Source organism: Camelus ferus, chromosome 11, assembly GCF_009834535.1.
Source record: "Camelus ferus isolate YT-003-E chromosome 11, BCGSAC_Cfer_1.0, whole genome shotgun sequence".
NCBI lineage: Eukaryota > Metazoa > Chordata > Mammalia > Artiodactyla > Camelidae > Camelus > Camelus ferus.
In genome coordinates, this window is record NC_045706.1 from 72,595,434 (window position 1) to 72,617,129 (window position 21,696).

The 21,696-nt window shown below is 40.2% G+C and overlaps 1 protein-coding gene across 1 annotated transcript in view; it reads right to left on the minus strand.

The window, feature by feature from the left end:
- LOC102510773 (formin-2) overlaps positions 1-21,696 on the minus strand; it is a 286,001-nt gene that overhangs the window by 113,692 nt on the left and 150,613 nt on the right. The window contains 1 exon segment of the mRNA XM_032491868.1: positions 12,119-12,180. Within this exon segment, the coding sequence (XP_032347759.1) occupies positions 12,119-12,180 (62 nt within the window).

The window sequence follows — 21,696 nt, forward strand, 5'->3', positions numbered from 1 at the left end:
GGGGCACCGGGATGGAACGCACTTCTACCACGTTCACGGACTCCTGAGTCGTGGGTTCCTCTGCTACAACCAAGGTTGTCGGGTCTGCAGGCCCCACTGCCACAGTTCCTGGTGGTCCCAGTCACCACTGTGGCCAAGAGGCCAGAGTTGTATGCACTGCCTTCCCTAATGCTACCGGGTTCTCTGGGGGTGTGCAGGGCTGAGCCCTGTGGCTGGGGGAAGGGGGTTCGGGGTCACAGGCACCTCCTCTGCTGTTCCCCAGGTTCCACCTCCTCAACGTGTTCCATCTACCCGCCTTCAGAGGTACAGACACGTGGAACTCTCCAGTGTCCCGGTGTGTTGGGCAGAGGCACACCTGTCGAGTTGTTGATGTTTTACTGATTATATATTGAAGGGGAGAGAAATAGAGATCCATCTCATTTCACCCTTATGCTGACATGCTAAGATGACATTTTCATGTAATAATTCTTATGGCAAAAGGAGGTATAAATGGAAATAACACATAAAAAACTATATATTCACTTATTTTGTAAGAGGTAAGAAGTAGCAATGTTAAGTTATAACTATAGAATAGATGCCTTCCTCAGCATTTATAATATATTTCTGGAAGAATGGGTTTAGTTCAACTATACCATGGTAACATTTTCAAAACGATACACTTCTACTGTTCTCATGACATTAATTCTACTGTTCTCATGACATTAATAATTTAATTCAAGGAAGGAATCAGTTAAAAATGCCCCCCACCTGAATCATCACCTAGTTAGGCATATGACTCTGAGCAGTTATATTCTTAACTTTAACATTTCCCCCAACTTATTTGATTATATGACACTTTTTGAAGTACAACCTGCAAACACTATATTGTTTTACTGAATCCAGTTTAAAAAACACTATTTCAAAAAAACCAGAGTGTATAAAAACTCATACAAGAGAGAATACTGAACTCATTTCAATGTTGAGTTCTGTTCAGAAAAGAAATGACTGAAAGAAAAATACCATATGAGATTGGTCATATGTGGAATCTAAAAAAAGAACGTAAATACAAAACAGAAACAGACTCACAGACATAGAATACAAACTTGTGGTTGCCAAAGGGGAGGGGAAGGGACAGACTGGGAGTTCAAAATTTGTAGATACTGACAGGCATATGTAGAATAAATAAACAAGATAATAGTTTACATACAAGTTATAGTTTATATAACAAGTACCATACTATATACTGTATAGCACAGGGAAATATATGCAAGATCTTGTGGTAGCTCACAGCAAAAAAGAACGTGACAATGAATATATGTATGTTCATGTATAACTGAAAAATTGTGCTCTACACTGGAATTTGACAACATTGTATAAAATGACTATAACTCAATACAAAAATGTTTAAGAAACAAAGAAAAAGGAAAGTTGAAACAGCAAAAAAGTAAAAAAAAGAAAAATGACTGAGTACAACTATATATACCGTGTAGTCTAAGGTCAATACAAAATTATCCTGCATATGAAAAAAATCCAGTAGATGCCAACACCAAAATGACTCATGTTCAAATGATCAGACAAGGGCTTTAAAACAGCTGTTATAACTATGTCACATGATATAAAAGAAAATACATTAAGAGTGAATGAAAAAATACAGAATTACAAAAATATAGAACTATTTAAAAACAACCAAATGATAATTCTAGGTTGAAAAATTACAATTAGAAATAAAGCTTTTTTTACTGGATGGGTTGAGTAACAGAATAAAGATGACAAGAGGAAAGAAGCAGTGAAACTATCCAATATTATGAATAGAGAGAAGAAAATATTGAGAATGAACAGATTCTCAGGAACCTATGTTAACTATTAAAAGGTCTGAAAATATGTGTCACTGAAATCCCAGAAGGAGATTAGAACAGGGTAGAAATGAGTACCTGAAGGTTGAAGGATGGAAGGTAGAAAGTTTTCCAAACGTGATAAAAACAGTCAAGAAGTTCATCGAACTCAGACTAAATACAAAGAAGACAATGTCTAAACATATAATGTTTCAGTAAGATTCAGTGGAGGTCAGGGGTAAATGGAATATATTCAATATGAAGAAAGACAGAAAATGTCAGTGTAGACTTCTGTATCCAATGAAAATGGTATTCCAAAATGAACGTGAAATAAAAGTATTCTAAGATAAATAAAACTAAGAAAATTCACTATGAAAAGATCTGCACCTAAAGAATGTTAAAGCTACTTCTCAGTTTGAAGGAAAATAATACTGGAGGAAAACCTGAGCTTCAAGAACAAAGGAGAAGAGAATGACGTCAGTACAACGGTGGAGCGCGAACCTCTGGACTGTCCTCACCACCTCAGACACACACATTAAACAACGCATTGACCAAGTCACTCCTGCCAAATAACCAAAACAATCTCAAAAAAGAATAAATTTGGCAGCAGCACACTTCCTAATTTCAAAATATATTATGAAACTACAGTAATTAAACATTACAGTACTGGCATATAGACTAACGGAACAGAACAGAACACCCAGAAATAAGCCCACACGTACAGAGTTCCTCAACAAGGACAGTCAAGAGCACCCAGTGGGGAAAGGAGTCTCTTCAACAAACGATTTTGGAAAGCTGGATACCCACATACAAAAGTATAAAACTGTACTCTTATCTCAACGCCATTCACAACAATCAACTCAAAATACACTCAAGACTTAAACATAAGACCTGAAACTGTGAAACTCTTAGAAAAAAAACTTATGAAAAGTTTCATGACAGTGGTCGTGGCATGATTTCAAGGATGTGACACCAACAAAAGCGAAGACAAACAAATAGGACTATAATTATTTGTAAACCATGTATCTGATATGGGGTTAATTTCCAAAATATATAAGGAACTCTGATAACTCAGTAGTTTAAAAAACACTTCTGACTGAAACAATGAGCTAAAATAAATAGAGACTGAAAAACAACAGAAAAGATCAATGAAATTAAACGCTGATTCTTTGAAAAGATAAAATTGACAAACCTTTAGCCAGACTCATCAAGAAGACTCTTTTCCTTTGGAGAGAGCCCAGATCAACAGAATCAGAAATGAAAAAGAAGTTACAACCAACACCCCAGAAACACAAAGGATCATAAGAGACTACTTAAAGCAACTAAACATCAATAAAATGGCCAACCTAGAAGAAATGAGCACATTCTTAGCAAGGTACAATCTCCCAAGACTGAGCCAGGAAGAAACAGAAAATATGAACAGACCAATTACCAGTCCTGAACTTGAATAGTAACTAAAAAAAAAAAAAAAAAAAAAACTCCCAACAAACAAAAGTCCAGGACCAATTTTTTCACAGGTGAATTCTACCAAATATTTACACAAGAGTTATCACCTATTCTTCTGAAACTATTCTAAAAAACTGCAGAGAAGGGAACACTTCTGAACTCATCCTATGAGGCCACCTCACTCTGATACCAAAATCAGACAAAGATATCACCAAAAAAGAAAATTACAGGCCAGTATCACTGATGAACATAGATGCAAAAGTCCTCAACAAAAAATAGTAGCAAATCGATTCCAACAATGTATTTAAAGGATCATACACCACGATCAAGTGGGATTTATCCCAGGGATGCAAGGATTTTTCAGTATCTGCAAATCAATCAATGTGATACATTAACAAAATGAAGAATAAAAATCATATAATCATCTCATTAGATGTAGAAAGCTTTTTGACAAAATTCAACATTTACTTATAAAAAACTCTCCAGAAAATGGGCATAGAGGGAATACATCTCAACATAATAAAGGCCATACGTGAGAAAACCACAGCTAACATCATATTCAATGGTGAAAAGCTTCAAACACTTCCTCTAAGATCAGGAATAAGCCAAGGATGTCACTATCACAAATTTTATTCAACATAGTTTTGGAAGTCCCACCACAGCAGAGAAGAAAAAGAAATAAAAGGAATCCAAACTGGAAAGGAAGAAGTAAAACAGTCACTATTTGCAAATGACACGATACTATACATTCTAAAGATGCCACCAGAAAACTACTAGAGCTAATCAGTGAATTCGGTATATTTGCAGGATACAAAATTAACATACAGAAATCTGTTGCATTAGTATACACTGACAATGAAAGATCATAAAGATAAATTTAAGGAAACAATCTCATTTACCATCACATCAAAAAAAAGAATAAAATACCTAGGAATAAATCTACCTAAGGAGATAAAGGCCTGTACTCCAAAACTGTAAGACACTGAAGAAAGAAACTGAAGATAGCACAGATGGAAAGATATACCATGTTCTTAGATTGGAAGAATCAATATTGTTAAAATGACCATCCTACCCAAAGCAATCAACAGATTCAATGCAATCCCTATTGTTAAAATGACCATCCCACCCAAAGCAATCAACAGATTCAATGCAATCCCTATCAAAGTATCAAGCATATTGTTCACAAAACATTTTAAAATTTGTATGGAAACACAAATAGCCAAAACAATCTTGAGAAATAACAGAACTAGAGGAATCATGCTCCCTGATTTCAGACTACACTTCAAAGCCACAATAATCAAAATAGCATGGCGCTGGCACAAAAACAGATATACAGACCAATGGAACAGGACAGAAGGTCCAGAAATAAACCCATGTACTTATGGTCAATTAATCTACAACAAAGGTGGCAAGAATACACAATAAAAAAGAAGACAGTCTAGTCTCTTCAATAAGTACTGCTGGGAAAACTGGACAGTTACATGTAAAAGAATGAAATTAAAACATTCTCCAACACCATATGCAAAAATAAACTAAAAATGGATTAAAGACCTAAATGTGAGATCAGACACTCTAAAACTCCTAGAGGAAAACATAGGCAGAATACTCTTTGACATAAATTGCAGCAGTATCATTTTTGATCTGTCTCCTAAAGGAAATGAAAGCAAAAATAAACACATGGGACCTAATTAAACCTAGAAGGTTCTGCACAGCAAAGGAAACCATAAACAATATGGAAAGACAACCTATGGAATGGGAGAAAATATTTGCAAACCATGCAACGGACAAGGGATTAATTTCCACAAAATACAAAGAGCTCATACAGCTATCAAAAAACCAAATAGTCCCTTCAAAAATGAGAAGTTCTAAACCTACATTTCTCCAAAGAAGACAATGCAGAAGGCCAACTGACACATGGAAAGATGGTCTACACCACTTATTAGAAATGCAAACCAAAACTACAATGGTGTCACCAGTCAGAATGTCCATCATCAAAAAGTCTACAAATAATAAATGCTGGAGAGGGTGTGCAGAAAAGGGAACCCTCCTACACTACTGGTGGGAATGTAAATTGGTGCAGCCCCTATGGAAAACAGTATGGAGGTTCCTTAAAAAAATAAAAATAACGGAGTTACCATATGATCCAGCAATTCCACTCCTGGGCATGTATCTGGAAAACATGAAAACTCTGAACTCTAATTTGAAAAGACACGTACTCCCCAACGTTCACAGCAGCACTATTTACAATAGCCAAGACAGGAAAGCAACCTAAATGTCCATTAACAGATGACTGGATAAAGAAGATTAATGTATATATAGTGTACACACACACACACACACAAATAGAATATTACTCAGCTATAAAAAAGAATAAAATAATACCACTTGCAGCAACATGGATGTACCTAGGGATTATCCTGCTAAATGAAGTCAGAGAAAGACAAGCATCATGTGATATCAAACTTACAGGAGGAATCTAAAAAATGATACAAATGAGCTTCTTTACAAAACAGAAATAGACTCACAGACATAAAAAACAAATTTAGGTTACCAAAAGCGAAAGGTGGTGGGAGGGATAAATTAGAAGTTAAGAGATTAACAGATACACACTACTATACATGAAATAGGTGAACAACAAGGACATACTGCATAGCACAGGGAACTATCTTCAATATCTGGTAATAAACTATAATGGAAAGGATTCTGAAAAAGAAAATATACATATGTAACACTAAGTCAACAATACTTCAATTTTAAAAAAAGACTTAAAAAATGAGCTAAAGACTTAAATAGACATTTCTCCAAAAAAAAAAATACAATGAGATATTACCTCACACCTTTTAGGTTGGTTATTTAAAAAAAAAAAAAACAAAAAACCCTAAAAACAGTAAGTGTTGGTGAGGATGTGGAGTAATTGGAAACTTTGTATATTGTTGGTTGGAATGCAAAATGGAGCCGCTGCTGTTAAAAACACTGTGGAGGCTCCTAAAAATGTCAAAAATAGAACTACCATACAATCCAGGAAACTTGCTTACGGGTATTTTATTCAAAAGAACTGAAACTAGGTTCTCTTAAGGGAGGATGCACTGCGATGTTCACTGTAGCACTATTCACGACAGCCAGGATGTGAAAATAACCTAAATGTCCGGTGACAGACGAATGGGTGAAGGTAATATGTCATCTGTATGGAACAGAAAATTATTCAGTCTTGAGAAAGGATATCCTGCAATACGTGACAAATAGATGAGCCCCGAGGAGACTATGCTAAGTGAAATAAGGCTGCCGCCAAAAGTCAAAACCTGCAGGACGCCACGCACAGGAAGCATCTAGAATAGTCAGACTCCTGGAAGAAAATAACAGAATGGTGGTGGCCAGGGGATGGGGAGAGGGGGAAATGGGAGTTGCTAATCAATATATATAAAATTCCACATATGCAAGATGAGTAAATTCTAGTGATCTGCTCTACAACATTGTATCTATAGACAACAATATACTATTATACACCTAAAATCTGTTAATAAGATAGCTCTCATGTTAAATATTCTTACCACAATTAAAAAAAAGAACAGAGTTTTAAAAATGGAGAAAATGTGGATAAATATAAAACACTACATTTAAGTTCTCTAAATATATATTACTATTTAAAACAAAAATTACAATGATGCCTCATGGAGTTTAAAGTGTATATACATTTTGCTCATATAACAAGTAAAACATTAAAATGCAAGACAGTGAACAGACATATATGGCATTATGAAAGTTTCTGCATTTTACACTGTTAGACTCTGAAAGTTTAAAGATGTATATTGTAATTCCTAAAGAAGTAGAAAAAAAAAATGTAACAAAGTGGCATAGTTAAAAAAACAGAAATAAAATGAGAAACAAAGGGAAAAACATGTATTTAATCCAAAATTAGGCAGAAAAGGTAAAATAAAAGAACAAAAAGCTAAAAGACAAAGAATTACAGACTTAAATCCAACTACAATTGCATTAAATGTTAACAATCTTCAAGAAGCACTCTTATCAATGCTCCAAGAAAGAAGGGGTCATCACAGTGGGTAAGAAAAATCCACATATATAGTCTACAAAAGAGGCAGCTCTAACAAAGATACAGGGAAATTGGAAGAACATCAACAGAGTAAGAAAAACCACGGAAACTGCAAGTATCAGAAGAATGGAATGGCTATCCCAGTATCAGTAAAAATAAACTTCAAGATACAGAATTACCAAACTAAAGAAAAATATTTTCTTAGTAATAAAAGCAACATTCAACAGACAAAAAATTCTAAATGTGTATGGGCCTACTAGAAAGCCTGAAAACACATGAAGCAAAAGTGGACAGAATTTAAGGGAAATTTTAAAATTTCATAATTTTCTTAAAATGTCCTAAAATAGTAGTTACCTCTAGCCACTGCCGCTTCCACATCCTCTCCTCACGCCCATTCTCTCCGAAGCTCACTTACATGCACTTCCTTCTCTACATTGGCTAACTCTTCTTTTGTGCCTCCAAATCTTAGAACTCACCATTTTCTGCTTAGGACACTTCTACTTCCTGGGTAACTCCTGCTTTCACTCCCAATGTCCCCTCCTCAGTGATGCTTTGTTGATTCTATCTTTTCCACCTTTCCTTCTCACCTTCTGAGCCCGTGTGTGCCTGCACCAGGGTAGGCGGACACTTAACATTTCCCACACACCTCCTCTTGTGGAAAAATGTGTTACAGCTCAATTGGGATGGCAGCCTGGATCCGAGTAAGAGACCAAGCAGCACTTGGAGAGTTGGAGAACTCAGGTTTATCACACCAACAGACCCAGAAGTAGCACTTCAAGCTCGGGATCCCGTCTGTAGCTTTACACAGGCCTTTTATAGGCTGCCAGTTTTACGCTTTGCAACATCATATGCAAATAAAGTACAACAGAAGTTGACCAACCAGGAACAAGCTTTGTAGAAATAGACCAATCAGGAGTGAGCTCCATGCAAATGAAGCACTACAAATGGACCAATCACAAGTTAGGGAAGTGGACCAATCAGAAGTGAGAGTAATAACCAATCAGGAGTGAAGGAAGTAACCAATCAGAAATGAGCTCAGGGAACCAATAGAATTCTAGGTGTAAGTTAGCCGCTTTAGAGGCAAAAAAGGAGATAGAGCTTCTGGGCCAGGGAACCGGACGGTGCTGGGAGGAGAGCAGCGGCCCTGCCTAGGGGTCCTGCCGGTCTTTTTATGGGGCTTCCCGCCTCCCTCTAGGCTGCGGGGGACGAAGCGCAGCGGCCTCGCGCTAGCTCTCAGCCCGGTGCCTGACGTGTGGTGAGTGTTCTGTAAACGTTTTCATATGGAAGAAATAATGAAGGAAAGGAGGCACGTTATTTCTGTTTTTCTTCCGGTTTGCGGGATATCTGAGCATGCTTTCAAAATGGAAAAGTAGGGCAAGAAACAAGTGCAGAGGGAGAAGAGCTCAGTGGCTGGAGAGCACAAAGATATTCTTAGAATTTCTTAGATAAAGAGAAGGTGGTGGTGGTAAAAGAAGGAAAACTGGTAAGTGTGACCCAGATGACTTCCTCTGCATGTGCCTGTGAGCTGGGAGCGTGTCAGGGAAAGGAAGTGGAGTCACAAGCAGCCTGAAGGTTTTACTGTGCTGAGCCTGTTTCTAAGAGCTCATGCATCATTTATTCATTAATTCCACACATTCAAGAGCACACAGAAGATACAAAACCTCTACTATAGTTAGACTGGGTTGCTGGACTGCCCCCATCTGATATAGTCAATGAGAATGGCAGCTAGAATCCCAGACCCCTTGGGATTAGTAAACATACTGGTTTCATGTAGTTGGAACCACACGTTCTTCTGCTGTGCCCTTGTGTGGTGTGAGTGGGAGAGAAGGGACAGAGTAAGTAAAAGCATCTTCATCTCAGGCTGAGATGAAACTGGCCTATTTTAATCTAGCTCTGATACAGCTGTGAAGTCTTGGAACTGTGGGACGTGGGAAAGGCTCCTGACGAGGCACACCACAGATGTGCACTCGTACCGCAGGCTGCCTTCTTTTTATCAGTCATGGGTAAACATATAGGCTATCAACAACTGAAAAATACGCAGAAATTTGTTCTGTATTGTGCACTAAAAAATAAACAACTGGTTCCACAGTCTTGGGATCACCTTGGGTTCAATGAAGTATGTATTATCAACTGAGAAATCTCAAGCATCTGGTCAGCCCCCTGGACATTCAAAAGGCTAAAAGTAATCTGGGAAAAGGAAACACTTTGTCTAGCAGCTCCAAGAGCTCTTGAGGCAATAGTCTGAAATTATATCAACAGGAAGAAAATATATGTATTTAGTTTGCCCTAAAACAAAATGCCACAAACTGAATTTAAAATATTATTTGAAAAAAATCACAGAAAAATCTGATGAACCTCTTCTAGGATAGTAATGATGAAACTTTTATCACATGGTTATCACTTTTGAATCTTTGAAGAAGTATTTCTGAAATTATATTTATGAAAGCAACATTACTTTTTATACTGACCTGCCAAAAATGTACAGCATTTGAAATAGTGGTATTTACAATGTTCATCTCTTTCATTGATAAAACCATACCAAGAGGAAAAACAGTGCAATTCTCAGGTCATTCTTTAATTAATTAGTAATTATTATGAATATTATATACAAAACATCATGCTAAACATGCCTATCAGCAGACTCCACTAATTAATTCATATATATATATTTACCATTTGCTGAATCCTTCCTGTATGCCCAGTATTACTTAAATCTAAGTGCTGGGGATAGTTCCATGGGTAAAACAAATACTTCTGCCTTCACTGGACTTGTATTTTAATGGATGCTAATCAGGAATTAGCATGAATTCTATTTGTATGTAAGATACATATAATTATCTACTATTCATCATTGATGCTGTAAGTTCTTCTACTGAAGATGGCTACCAAAAAAATCTAGCCCGTTACTACCTGAACTAGTATTACTATGAACCATTCCTGCCAAAACAGTCATTGTTTTCCTGGCACAGTGGAAGTCGGAACCATCAAATTCAACAACATCAACAATTAAAAAAAAGACAACAGATTTAACCAGCGACAGAGAGCACTTGTTCTACTTTCACAGAGAATCTAGGTAAGAAATTCTGGGTAGCTGTCTAGTCTGCCTAGAGTCAGAAATTTATATTTCGTGAAATTAATTTACTTTGAAAGGTCAAAAACTCCCAAATAAAATATTCTAAACCACTGCAAAATAAAATTCCCCGATAAATAGTTGTCCCCAATGTTCTTTATTTTTTCTGTATATATTTATGCACATGGATATACCAACTTCAAATAAAACGTTCATCTCTCTTTATATAATATACACACAAATATACACACATATATTATGTACATACATAAATGAATATATGTAAGTATATGGAATGTATGCACCAGGTAAATAGTCATGCATACACTGACATCTTACATCATTACGACCTGCTTGAAGAAATTACTTTCCCTGCTATTTCCTCATTTCTTCCATATGGCTCTTCCGGTTGAGAGAGGCAGGAAAGACTCAAGGAAAATAAAAAATCTCTGTGCCTCCAAATGGTTAAGTTTTTCCCAGCTCTCCATCATGTAGTGACAACTACATCATAAAACATTCACGCTTTCCCTCTCAGTCCTCATTAACGCTGGGGTGCCTGGGCTCACGGTGTGGACCAGGCACCCACTCCACACTCACCCACAGATTTTACGGCACCATGAGAAATATTTGCTCTTATAAATGCATCAATCTCACAGGGGTGCCCCATATACATATATTTTAAAAGTACCAAATCCAAGAATGGACAAGGAGGTCAAACATATGTCCTCAGGGAGTGGTCAGAGAAGAGAGAATCCTGTCTACCTCGTGTCTCCTCAAGCCAGGAATCATCTGATTTGGCACAGAAAAGGCAAGGACCAACTCAGACCATGCCCAAAGAGCACAAAATGAAAAAATAGTATTTTTCTAATTCTAATGAAAAAATACTAGTGACAGAATAGGGGCATGCTGAGACTTTCACCTAGACATAATCAAAAACACTGAAAAGGAGATCGCTTCCTTGCTATGTGAATCAGTGTTATTTATTGCCATGTCCCAGCGGAAGCCATTTCATGTATCACTGCCCAGACTGCACCACGTTCTGGTCATTCTCCTCTGGCACCTCATTCCCCTTTCCTGCCAACTTCTTAAGAAACAATGTTACTAGAAGAAAGCCGTGATGTCCTGCCACTCAGTGAAGATTCGAGAGACAGAGTCAGAATGAATTAAATCCCAGCTACAGCACATGACCTGTGTGACCCTGAGCAGGTCATTCAGACTCTCCATGCCTCAGTTTCCTCATCTGTAAAATGCAGCAATAGTAGGGGCTACCTATGGTTTTCATGTGAAGATTAAATGAATCAGTGCATAATACAGTGCTTTCCTCAAATTAACCTCCATATATTTGTTTGTTTGTTTTTATGGGGAGAGGTAATTAGGTTTATTTATTTATCTATTTTTTAATGGAGGTACTGGGGATTGAACCCAGGACCTCATGCACGCTAAGCATACGCTCTACCTGAGGTCTACCCCCTCAACCTCCACATAATTATTGATTCTATTTCAAAGGAGAGAATGTGAAACTTCACATACAACATGTTTTGAATCACAAATTTTAAAACTATAAGACCACACATTTTTTCAATATGTTCCTAGGAAGTATTTCAAGAAGCCTAGACTCATGTAAATTCAGTGCACCCGTATCAAATATCCTCAAAGTACACTCAAGCAGCCAGCCTAGATGCGCACGTTGACAAGCACCGTGCGTGTATTATATACTCACACGTACAATTCCCTATTACTCACATTCTCATAGAGAGCTTGAAGGGTCTCCAGGTCAACCACAGAATTGTCCAAGTTCACAACAGCTGTGCAAAAAAAGACAAAAGAAAGAATATAAATTGCCATAAGCCAGCTGTGAAAAGGTGTTTGACCATCTCGAACTGTTATGGAAATGACAGGCCAGCAAGAAATAAGCACCACTCGGAGGGTTGGAGTACTCAGATTTATCACGCCGGCGGGCTCAGAGGGGCTTCTGCTCCGAAGCTCTGAGCACCTCCAAGACGTGTGCATGGGGTTTTATGGGGTTAATTACAAGTAAGGGGCTATTAGCCAATAAGGCTCCAACAGCAAAACCAGGGAATCGGTGCACTGGGCTTACCTAGTAGGAGCAGATCACGTTACCGACACTTGTTGAGCCTGGATTTACGAGTTAGCTTGTTAGCCCAGTAAACTGACACTAAACTTCAGATTTACGAGAGCCCAGTAGAACTTAGATCAGTAAACTGTCACTTATTACACTTAGATTTATGAGTTATCTTGTTAGCCCAGCCCAGCTTTTCCTTCACAAAACAACAGTGACCGTCTGCAGAGTGGTGTTCACGGCCACGCAGGCAGAGGGAGTGGGGCTCTGCCTTCAGTGCACACACTTGTCCCACTGCCAAGGCCAAGGGCAGGCATTTCAGTGGGGCACGCATCAAGCGCTAAAGCTTTCACTTGCTCCACAAATACAGATCCCACGGACAGGGCCCAAAGGCCAAAGGGAAATGTGAGCCTGTCGCTTTCACGACTCGCCTGAGTGAACCTGAAAATGTGTTTAACACCAGAGAAATGGGCAAATCACTCGTGTTACTGCCACATCCTGGTTTTACACTAAAGCACATTATCTGCCAATTTACGTAAAGAATTTTGAAGAAAGTTAAATCTGATCATTCAGCTGAGAGACTTAAAGTGGAAATAACAGATGCATTTCCTGTTGTGACTTTAAATTGTTATAATCAAAGGATAATTCTTTGATTGTGATACTGAGAGTAGCAGAGATGAATGCTTAAAAATCCCTCCTTAATATACAAAGTGCCCATGCTAACACAAGGAAGGAGTGGAATGGATAATCAAAAACTGGCAATAAGTTCTCACGTGTATCTTTCAGCCTGGGAAACACTGAATTTTGGAGTCCGTGCGTTTTATTACTTAGTTTAGGCGTAGGTTACCCAAAAGCACTCTGCAGTAGCTAGGTACAGATTAGCCAGAATGAGGTGAGTTTGCCCTGATCAAACACGTGCTAAGGAGTCAGTGAAGCTGCTGTGGGATTAAAGATTTCTGGGAGGAAAATCAGAGCGGCTGGTCATAAACTGGTTAAGTGTACTTGGATAACTGAGGTATTTTATACTGTCTTTTTTCTCAAAGCTTAAAGTACATGAGACATTTTCTAGTTGACTCTGGCAAAATTCCAAGAAAGAATTAAGAAAGCCAAATCTGAAACTGAAGCACAGGAGGGGTGAGAAATCTAACCAAGATAACTTGGCATTTCTATTTGGAGCCAGGAACGGAGCCCAGGTTCACCAAAAAAATACCATCCCAACTAGAAAGTAATACTTCTAGCCTAATAATATGCTGCTTTCTCAATCTCAAAAAAAAAAAAAAAAATAGGTCTCAAATATAAATCTAAGAATCTGAGATTTACAATCAAATACTTTAACTCTTAGACCATGTAAGGCAAACACATCACAAACTGTTTAATGTTTCGAAGTGGTAAAAGCACAGCCCAGCTAAGTCTGGCTGTATTCCAAAAGCTAATTCAAGGGGATTTAACAAATTATTTTCACTAGACATAATACGGCTAAAAATAATGTAACAAAATACATAAAACCCAAAAAAGATAGCAACTTCACATATGGAGTTACCATTTTTAGACTACAAACCTTTACATTTGTGCAGAGCCTAGCCCTTAAGGAGACTCCTAGAGTGAACCCAAAGTTCTCTGATGTTGGAATTCATTAGCTAATAATCCAGTATTTCTGTATTTCTCAGCTGATATACTGAGAGACTGACAGGAAAAGTATGAGGGAAATGCTAGTGAGACAGGATGGAAGGGGGCAGGACACAGCCATTCAAGGAATGCCACACAATTAACATCAAAATGGTGAAAGATTCCACCCCCAGGAGGCCTTGAGGCTCAAGATGATGGGAGATTTAACTTCTAGTAGACCTTGAGCTTCATTATACGCTCATTGTAATACATTAACACGGTGAATAACACGCCCACAGGCACCTTGGGAGTCCCGAGGCTAGCCACAAAAGGTCAAGGAGTGGGAAATGGCCAACTTCCTGGGAACCCCAGCCCCTTCCCCAGGCTACTTAGACTGGTCCTTTGACTTATTAGCATATGAAGCCACCAAGCCCGTAAGAACCAGCAACACGGAGCCTCGGGGCCCGCCCCTCTCTCTCCCTCTTCAGAGACGGCCAACACTCTGTCTATGGAATGTGTGCCTACTTTTAATCTGAGCACCCAACCCCCACACCTTGTGGCCTTTCTCTTGCCTTTCAATGTATCTCTGAATAAATCTACCTTCACTCAACTGTGGCTCGCTCTTGAAATTTTTCCTGCACGAAGCCAAGGACCCACACTTGGCAGGGCATGTCCCAGGGGCTCAGCTGAAGCCTGGGACATGGCCCCTTCTCATGCCCCACATCTGTTTTCCTGCATCACTAGAAGTCAATTTAGAGTAAGGTCTCATTTTCAGAACAAGGAAAAGAAACACAAAAAAATCATTCATACTCAAGTCAAAACTCATAAAATATACTATTACCTTTTGACTTCATCTATTATTTTAAAACATAATATTATTTTAAAGTTTTCCCTACATGAAACTTCACTTGTATATATATTGAGTTTTCTCATATTTTATCTCATGCAATGTCATGTGCCAAAGAATATCTTAATAAATGTCATATGGTCCTAAGCAAGTCCTCAAAAAGTCCTAACCCATGTGTGAATGAAAAATAGTGCCTGCCATATCAGTGACAAAGGATGCTGCAGCTATCAAGCTATCTCATTGCAACTGCCCCTGATGGTATCTCTATCAAGACGTCAGTCACTGCAGCTCAGCTCCCCCTCCCTGCGCTGCCCCCTTAGGGGACTGGAAGGGATGCACAGGACACTGGCCCTAGGTGGCTAAGGTGCACATCAAAGGACTGGTTTCAGTGAGCCCAGGCTTTTGCAACTTTCCATACAAAGAAAAGTGCTAAATTCCTTAACTTGAGATATCTGATTTTCTTTCATTAACATTAATCTTTTGATGTTCCAATTACCCGTCTTTGTTGCAAAAACTATATATCTTGGCTCCTCCCCTGCCTCTGCAGAGCAGTCTCTTAGACTTATCTGAGAGGTTGCCTCCTGGCTTGAAGCCCTCAGAAAGTCCACCAAAGAAAACACAATTCTCAATTTATAGGTTGTGCCTTTTTTTTTTTTTTACATTTGACAGTTTTGGCAACCAAGTATGAAGGGACTCAGAGCAGACTTCTCCCCTTTGCCTGGACTCTCCAAGGATTGGGAGCCTTGGTACTGGCAGAGGCCTCTTGGGCCCATTTGCCTCCTGGGAAAGTCCAGGCCGAATTTGGTGAGTCTCTCCTGGTTTTTGGATCTCCCGTTATGTGTTGACCATCCTAAGTGTTATTCAGTGGTGTTAAAACTCCTCTCTGGAGGAGTAGGTTACCCTTTAAACTTGGTTTCAAGAAGGTTATCCTCAGTGAAAGGCACTGGGAAGATTCTGCGCAGGTTAGACACTGAGTGGTTTCATCCTCAGTCGAAAGACTGGGAAGACTTTGAACACTGAGTAGGGTTGGACTGAGTAACTAGGGGGAAGACTGACCTGTTGTTTTTCCTTGAATTGGCTACCTTAATAGAATTTGTCAAATACTGGGGTGCGTGTATCTTTTCAAACTAGAGTTCCCTCTGGATATATATCCAGAAGTGGGATTGAGCACTATATACAATAGCCAAGATGTGAAGCAACCTAAATGTCCTCGGACAGATGACTGCATAAGGAAAATGTGGTGTATGTATACAATGGAATACTCCTCAGTCATAAAAAAGAATAAAATAATGCCATTTGCAGCAACATGGATGGACCTAGAGATCATCATTCTAAGTGAAGTAAGCCAGAAAGAGAAAGAAAAATACCATATGATATCACTCATATGTGGAATCTAAAAAAAAAAAAGAAAAAGGACACTATAAACTCATCTACAAAACAGAAACAGACTCACAGACATAGTAAACAATCTTATGGTTACTGGGGAACAGCAGTTGGGAAGGGATAAATTTGGGAGTTTGAGATTTACAAATGTTGGCCACTATGTATAAAAATAGATTTTAAAAAGTTTCTTCTTTATAACACAGGGAACTATGTTCAATAACTTGTAATAACCTTTTATGAAAATATATGTATGTATATGCAAGACTGGGACACTGTGCTGTACACCAGAATTTGACACATTGTAACTGAGGGTACTTCAGTTTAAAAATAAAAAATAAAAAGAGAGAGCTTGTTGAAATAAGACTGAAATCTTATGAGAGCTTTTCAGTTCCAAAGACAGGATTCTCCTCCTGGCCGGCAATGGCTTTTCCAGGCGACTGAGAAACTTGCAGCAGTGGTGGAGGCAAAGACCTCATGCCGTGCAGCTGTCCCTGCAGGGAAACCCACTCATTAATTAAAGCTCCCTCTGCCAGGGACGTGACTCCGAGCTGGCTATTCCGTGATCTGAGCAGCCTTGGCGATCTTACGCCACCAGAGGGAGAAGCCGAGACACATAAGAGGGAGCTGAGACGACGGGAAAACCTAGAGGCGCTAAGCCCTCAGGCGGCACACTGGCCCACCACGCTGTCGTCACTTGTGCTTTTACTGTGACAAACTGGCCTTAGACTGGGAATAAAGCTTTCAAAACAAACAAAAGGAACAACAGATTGCCAGACTCCAACTAATGCCCCAGCCAGGTTTATGTACGTACAAAACTTACAAGTACATAATTGGGAATTAAAGAAAGTCTCGCCCTGAAAATACTAAGAGGGGGCCCTCTGATGGTGTACACTGTTAAGTTAGAAAAGCTGCCTTGATAAAAATGTCTTTTCTGACTTCTGACCTTTCAGAAACAAAAGCCCTTCTAGGGGGAACCTGCATTTCTCTTCCTGTGTCTTAGAAACGTAAATGCTCCATCCAGGCGTTGTGTACGTGTGTGTGTCCTCAAACTGGGTCTCTGCCGTCCAAAAGGCACCAGGACGGGGTGCACTGGGCAGCCTAGTGAACAGATCAGGATTCTGCGCAGTCCTCCGTCTGACTGCACCAGCTCTCAGGCTTTTTGCCATTGTGAGCTTCCTTGAGTCAGCCTGTGCAATGAAGGCCTTTACTTCCTGGGAGTAACCTTTCTGGGTCTCATTTGGGAGGCATCCTCCCCACTCCCCCGTGGGAAAGCCTCTTGCATCTTAATGGTCCGAATCACTATGAATGTGTATCTCATTAATAACCAGATGACGGATTCTTTGAATTGGAGAAACTTCTAAATTGGTAACATTTTAGAGAGCTCTCATTATAAACAGCTGTTTTATTGTACCTATTAAAAATCAAATCAAACGGTGGAAAAAAATACATATATATCTCATGGTTAACCTGAGAACTCCCTTAGTTTAAAACAAACAAAAAAAGCAGTTTGGGAAGACTTATCTGTGTTCTCCTCGTCCCCTCAGTGGGCCTTACAGATGCTAATAAAAACATCAGAGTAATTAATGTTAATTAGGCTGACCAACAGGCAAAAAAAAAAAAAAAAAAAGAAAGAAAGAAAGAAAAGAAAAGAAAGAAAGAACGAACGAACTGTAGGGAAAGTCTAGCGACTTTTTCCAACAAGGTAGAAAACTTAAGGGGAACTATCCCAAATGGACAAAGAAATCTTTGGATGGTTATTTAAAATGGGATAAATAAGTGGACACTTACGGGATTTAAACAAAAGGTTTTGATACTACGCTACCTAAGGTTAAATGGGCTGAAGGGACCCCCTACTGGTCCCCAATATTAAAAGCCCAAACAAGTCCACTCTATTTACCCCAGGTTAAAATATATATATATATATTTAAAGGGCTGAAAAAAATTACACTGCCGACCAACAATTATTTGGGGCAACAGGCCAATTAACCAAGTTTGCAGACTGACGAAGGGCCTGAGTCCCTTGGCTCAACCCCTCTCTGGGGACCCCAGAGCCTTTTATGTAGACAAGCTTCTAGGATTCCTCCTGTAAGATCAAAATTTGTTGACCGAATTCCAATGAAAACTAAAATTAAAGATTTAAAAGTTGATAGGATTGAGATGAAGATCATAAACGTTGGTATATTAAATGGGCTTTATATAAGATGGTTACATTTCTTTTGCTTAACTATGAGATAAACACGTTTCACTGGGGAATGCTTCCCCTGCTTGGTGAGACAGGAGGGAAGGGGACAGGGCACAACCATGAAAAGGATGACACAACTGGAGACAGGACAGAAACTGGCTAAAACCCACCTAGGCCCAAGGTGGTGGAAGATGCCACTCCCAATAGACCTTGAGCCTTATTATACGCGCATCGTAATATATTAGCGTGCTAAATGGCACACCCACAGGTGCCATGACAGCTCCAAGGCTGACCCTCAAAAGATCAAAAAGGGGGCAGCGGCCCAAGTTCCTGAAAACCCCAGCTTCTCCCCCAAGATACCTGGAATAATCCCCCAACTTGTCAGCGTATGAAAGTACTGGGCTCGTAACAACCGCCCACACCTTGCCGCCTCTGTCTCGTGCCTTCTGAGTTGGCCTGCATTCCACCTACAGAATGTGTATCTCCAGGCCACTCTCACTTTCTAAGATGACCCCATCTCCTGGGGCCCCTCTTTGTCCCAGGGCCCCACACTTTGTCTATGTCTGGAGTATGTAACTCTCTAGTAAACTTGCTTTCATACTTTACTATGGTTCACTCTTGAATTCTTTCTTATGTGAAGCCAAGGACCCTCATTTTCCTTGCAATACCTTTTCTGGTGACCACAGAAGGACCAGGAATGGGCCTCAAAGGGCATGATCTCGATCCATCTCTCGGGCTACAGCTCCTTTCTCTGGAGGGTGGCTGGAACGTCTACTGAGATGTGTAGATTCAAGTAGCCCCTTAGGGGGCAGCTGATGCCACCAATGGGATCTGGCAGAGACCAGCTCTCTAGCCATGAAGGAGCCCGTTGAGCCCAAGGCTTTTCTCCCCTCGATCTTTCTCAATCTCCCCTATCACTCCATCTCTTTGGGTGCAAGAAGATCCAGGGAGACAACAGCCCAGACATCCAAATTAAGACCATGTGGCACGTAACTGGCAACCTGACTGGGTGAGTTTCCCCTCCGTGACTCCTAAGCCTAACTGCTCCTCCTTACTTGTTCTTAGTCTCAGTTCAGTTCCAGGACAGGGGCCCAAATTGGGAGATTCCGGGAGTCCTCCTCTAAATCTGTGGCCCAGCCCTCCCCGAGTGCTGTTGGGGCCTACGGCCTCACTGCACCCCTGAGCAGGAGTCACGGGGGTACCTCCCTCACCAGGTTCATGGTCATGGACTTCCCTCATGGAGGATGCGGACTTTATCAACCCTGAGGCAGAGGCAGTGGTGAAGCACCTTTCTCTCTGGTCTGGGAAGCACTGTGGCTTCACACCTTTCCTTTTCACCCTGAATTTCTCTTATTTTCTCCTCTGTCTTGACTTCTAAGACTGTTTATCTATCCTTGAGCCTCATTATCACTGCCCTGAGACACTCTAACCCTACCCTTTGGTAGGTCTCCTCCCTCCCTCTGTGAAGGATTTGGGCCCTGCGACTCTGGTCATGTTTCTCCTGCTGATTCTTGCTCCTCTCCTCGACTGATCCAAGGGGGCCGCCTCAGGCTCACGGATGCGAGAGCCGCCCATCCTCCCTGTGTGGGTGCCTTTGTAATAAATGCTGCACTCTCCTTCACCACCACCCTGGGGCAGCAGATTGGCTTTACTGCACGCAGGTGAGTGGACCCAAGTTTGGTTTGGTAACGTCTCTACTGAGCCTTCAAAGAGAAGCCGTGACAGGTAAGCTTAAAAAAAAAAAAGACACTAGAAGCCACATATTTGTGTTATTGGTTCCATAAATTCACGAAGGCAGCAATACCTAAGGAAGCAAAAGCCAGACACCAGCACAGGTGACAACACCTGCTGCACACGGTACTATAAGCATAACCATCGTGTGACAATGCAGGGAACCCGGGGCTGAGCCCTAACGAGTAAAACATGGTATTTCTAGGGGAAGAAGTGTCCTCTTCCTCTTCACATCTACAATCTGTGGTGGATACAAATGGTCAGTTTTTACTCATTCAAGAGTTTCTTGTACTGTCTTAATTGTACTGCCAGGAGATAAAAAGGAAAAAAGAAAGAAAAAAAAACCAGTTTGGTGGAAATGCCCAGGATTACTACCTCTAAATTTTTATTTGAAACCCAGTAAAGCATAGAAACTTCTGCTAAGTGCATGCCATTGTGCAGTTTGATGACAACAGAGTCAAGAGTCACAGACAACATCCCTTTATAAGGAAATACTGATGCACTGATTCCTGTCTGAAAATCTCCTCCCCTAGGAGACACTGTAAAACTGTCAGAATGCCTTGCTTAATAAAAATTTCCTAAAGATGCAGTCCAGCGACAAAAAATTCTGTTGGCTTTGCTTGGCTTAACGTATCCAACAAGTTATTAAAATTCACATTTCTGATAGAGAGGAAGACACTTGGAACCATCATCATATGAACATTTCGCACTTGATAATGAAACCAAGCTGGACGTTTTGGGGCCCTTCTGAGAACAAAAGCCTTTCCATGTCCCCTGCTTGTTGTTTGTAGGAGAAAGGCTTCAGCCTCCTAGACACTCCCCGAGTTACTCATTAGAGGAGGGAGGGAACAAAGGAAGGGCAGTCAAGAAACAATTGTGCAGAGTGCAGCTATGGGGCAGGGTCCTGGTTCCTCCAAAGCGGAAATACATACCAATCTGATGCCTCTCTCTGGGTTCTTCTAAGGAACTAAGGCCTCCACTCGGTGGAAGATGGTAACTTCAGGCTGAGCACAAGCACATGGATCCTAGACTCCCTGGAACCAGAAGGCTGAATATTGAGATTCCTGGAACATCACCCTGTTACCTCACCACCAACCAACCAGAGGAAGGTCACACACCCTGCAGAATTCTCCCAAAATTCTGCCTATAAAAACTTTTTCCAAAAACCATCTGGGGGTTTGGGCTTTTGGGGCATGAGCTGCCCGTTCTCCTTGCTTGGCCCTGCAATAAGCCTTTCTCTGCTCCAAACGCCCACATTTCGGTTTGTTTGGCTTCACTGTGCGTTCAGCACATGAACTTGGATTAGACAACAAGACGACTTTACACATCCTACCACCAAACTTGCATGAGCTCCTGATCATATGTGCACACAGACACAAGCACACCCAGCAGTGGGAAACTTGCCAGGAGACACAGTGCTACATGCTTTTAACATACATGCGAAACACACAAGTTCTTGAATGGTATTTCAAGCAATTCTGGATTACCTAAAG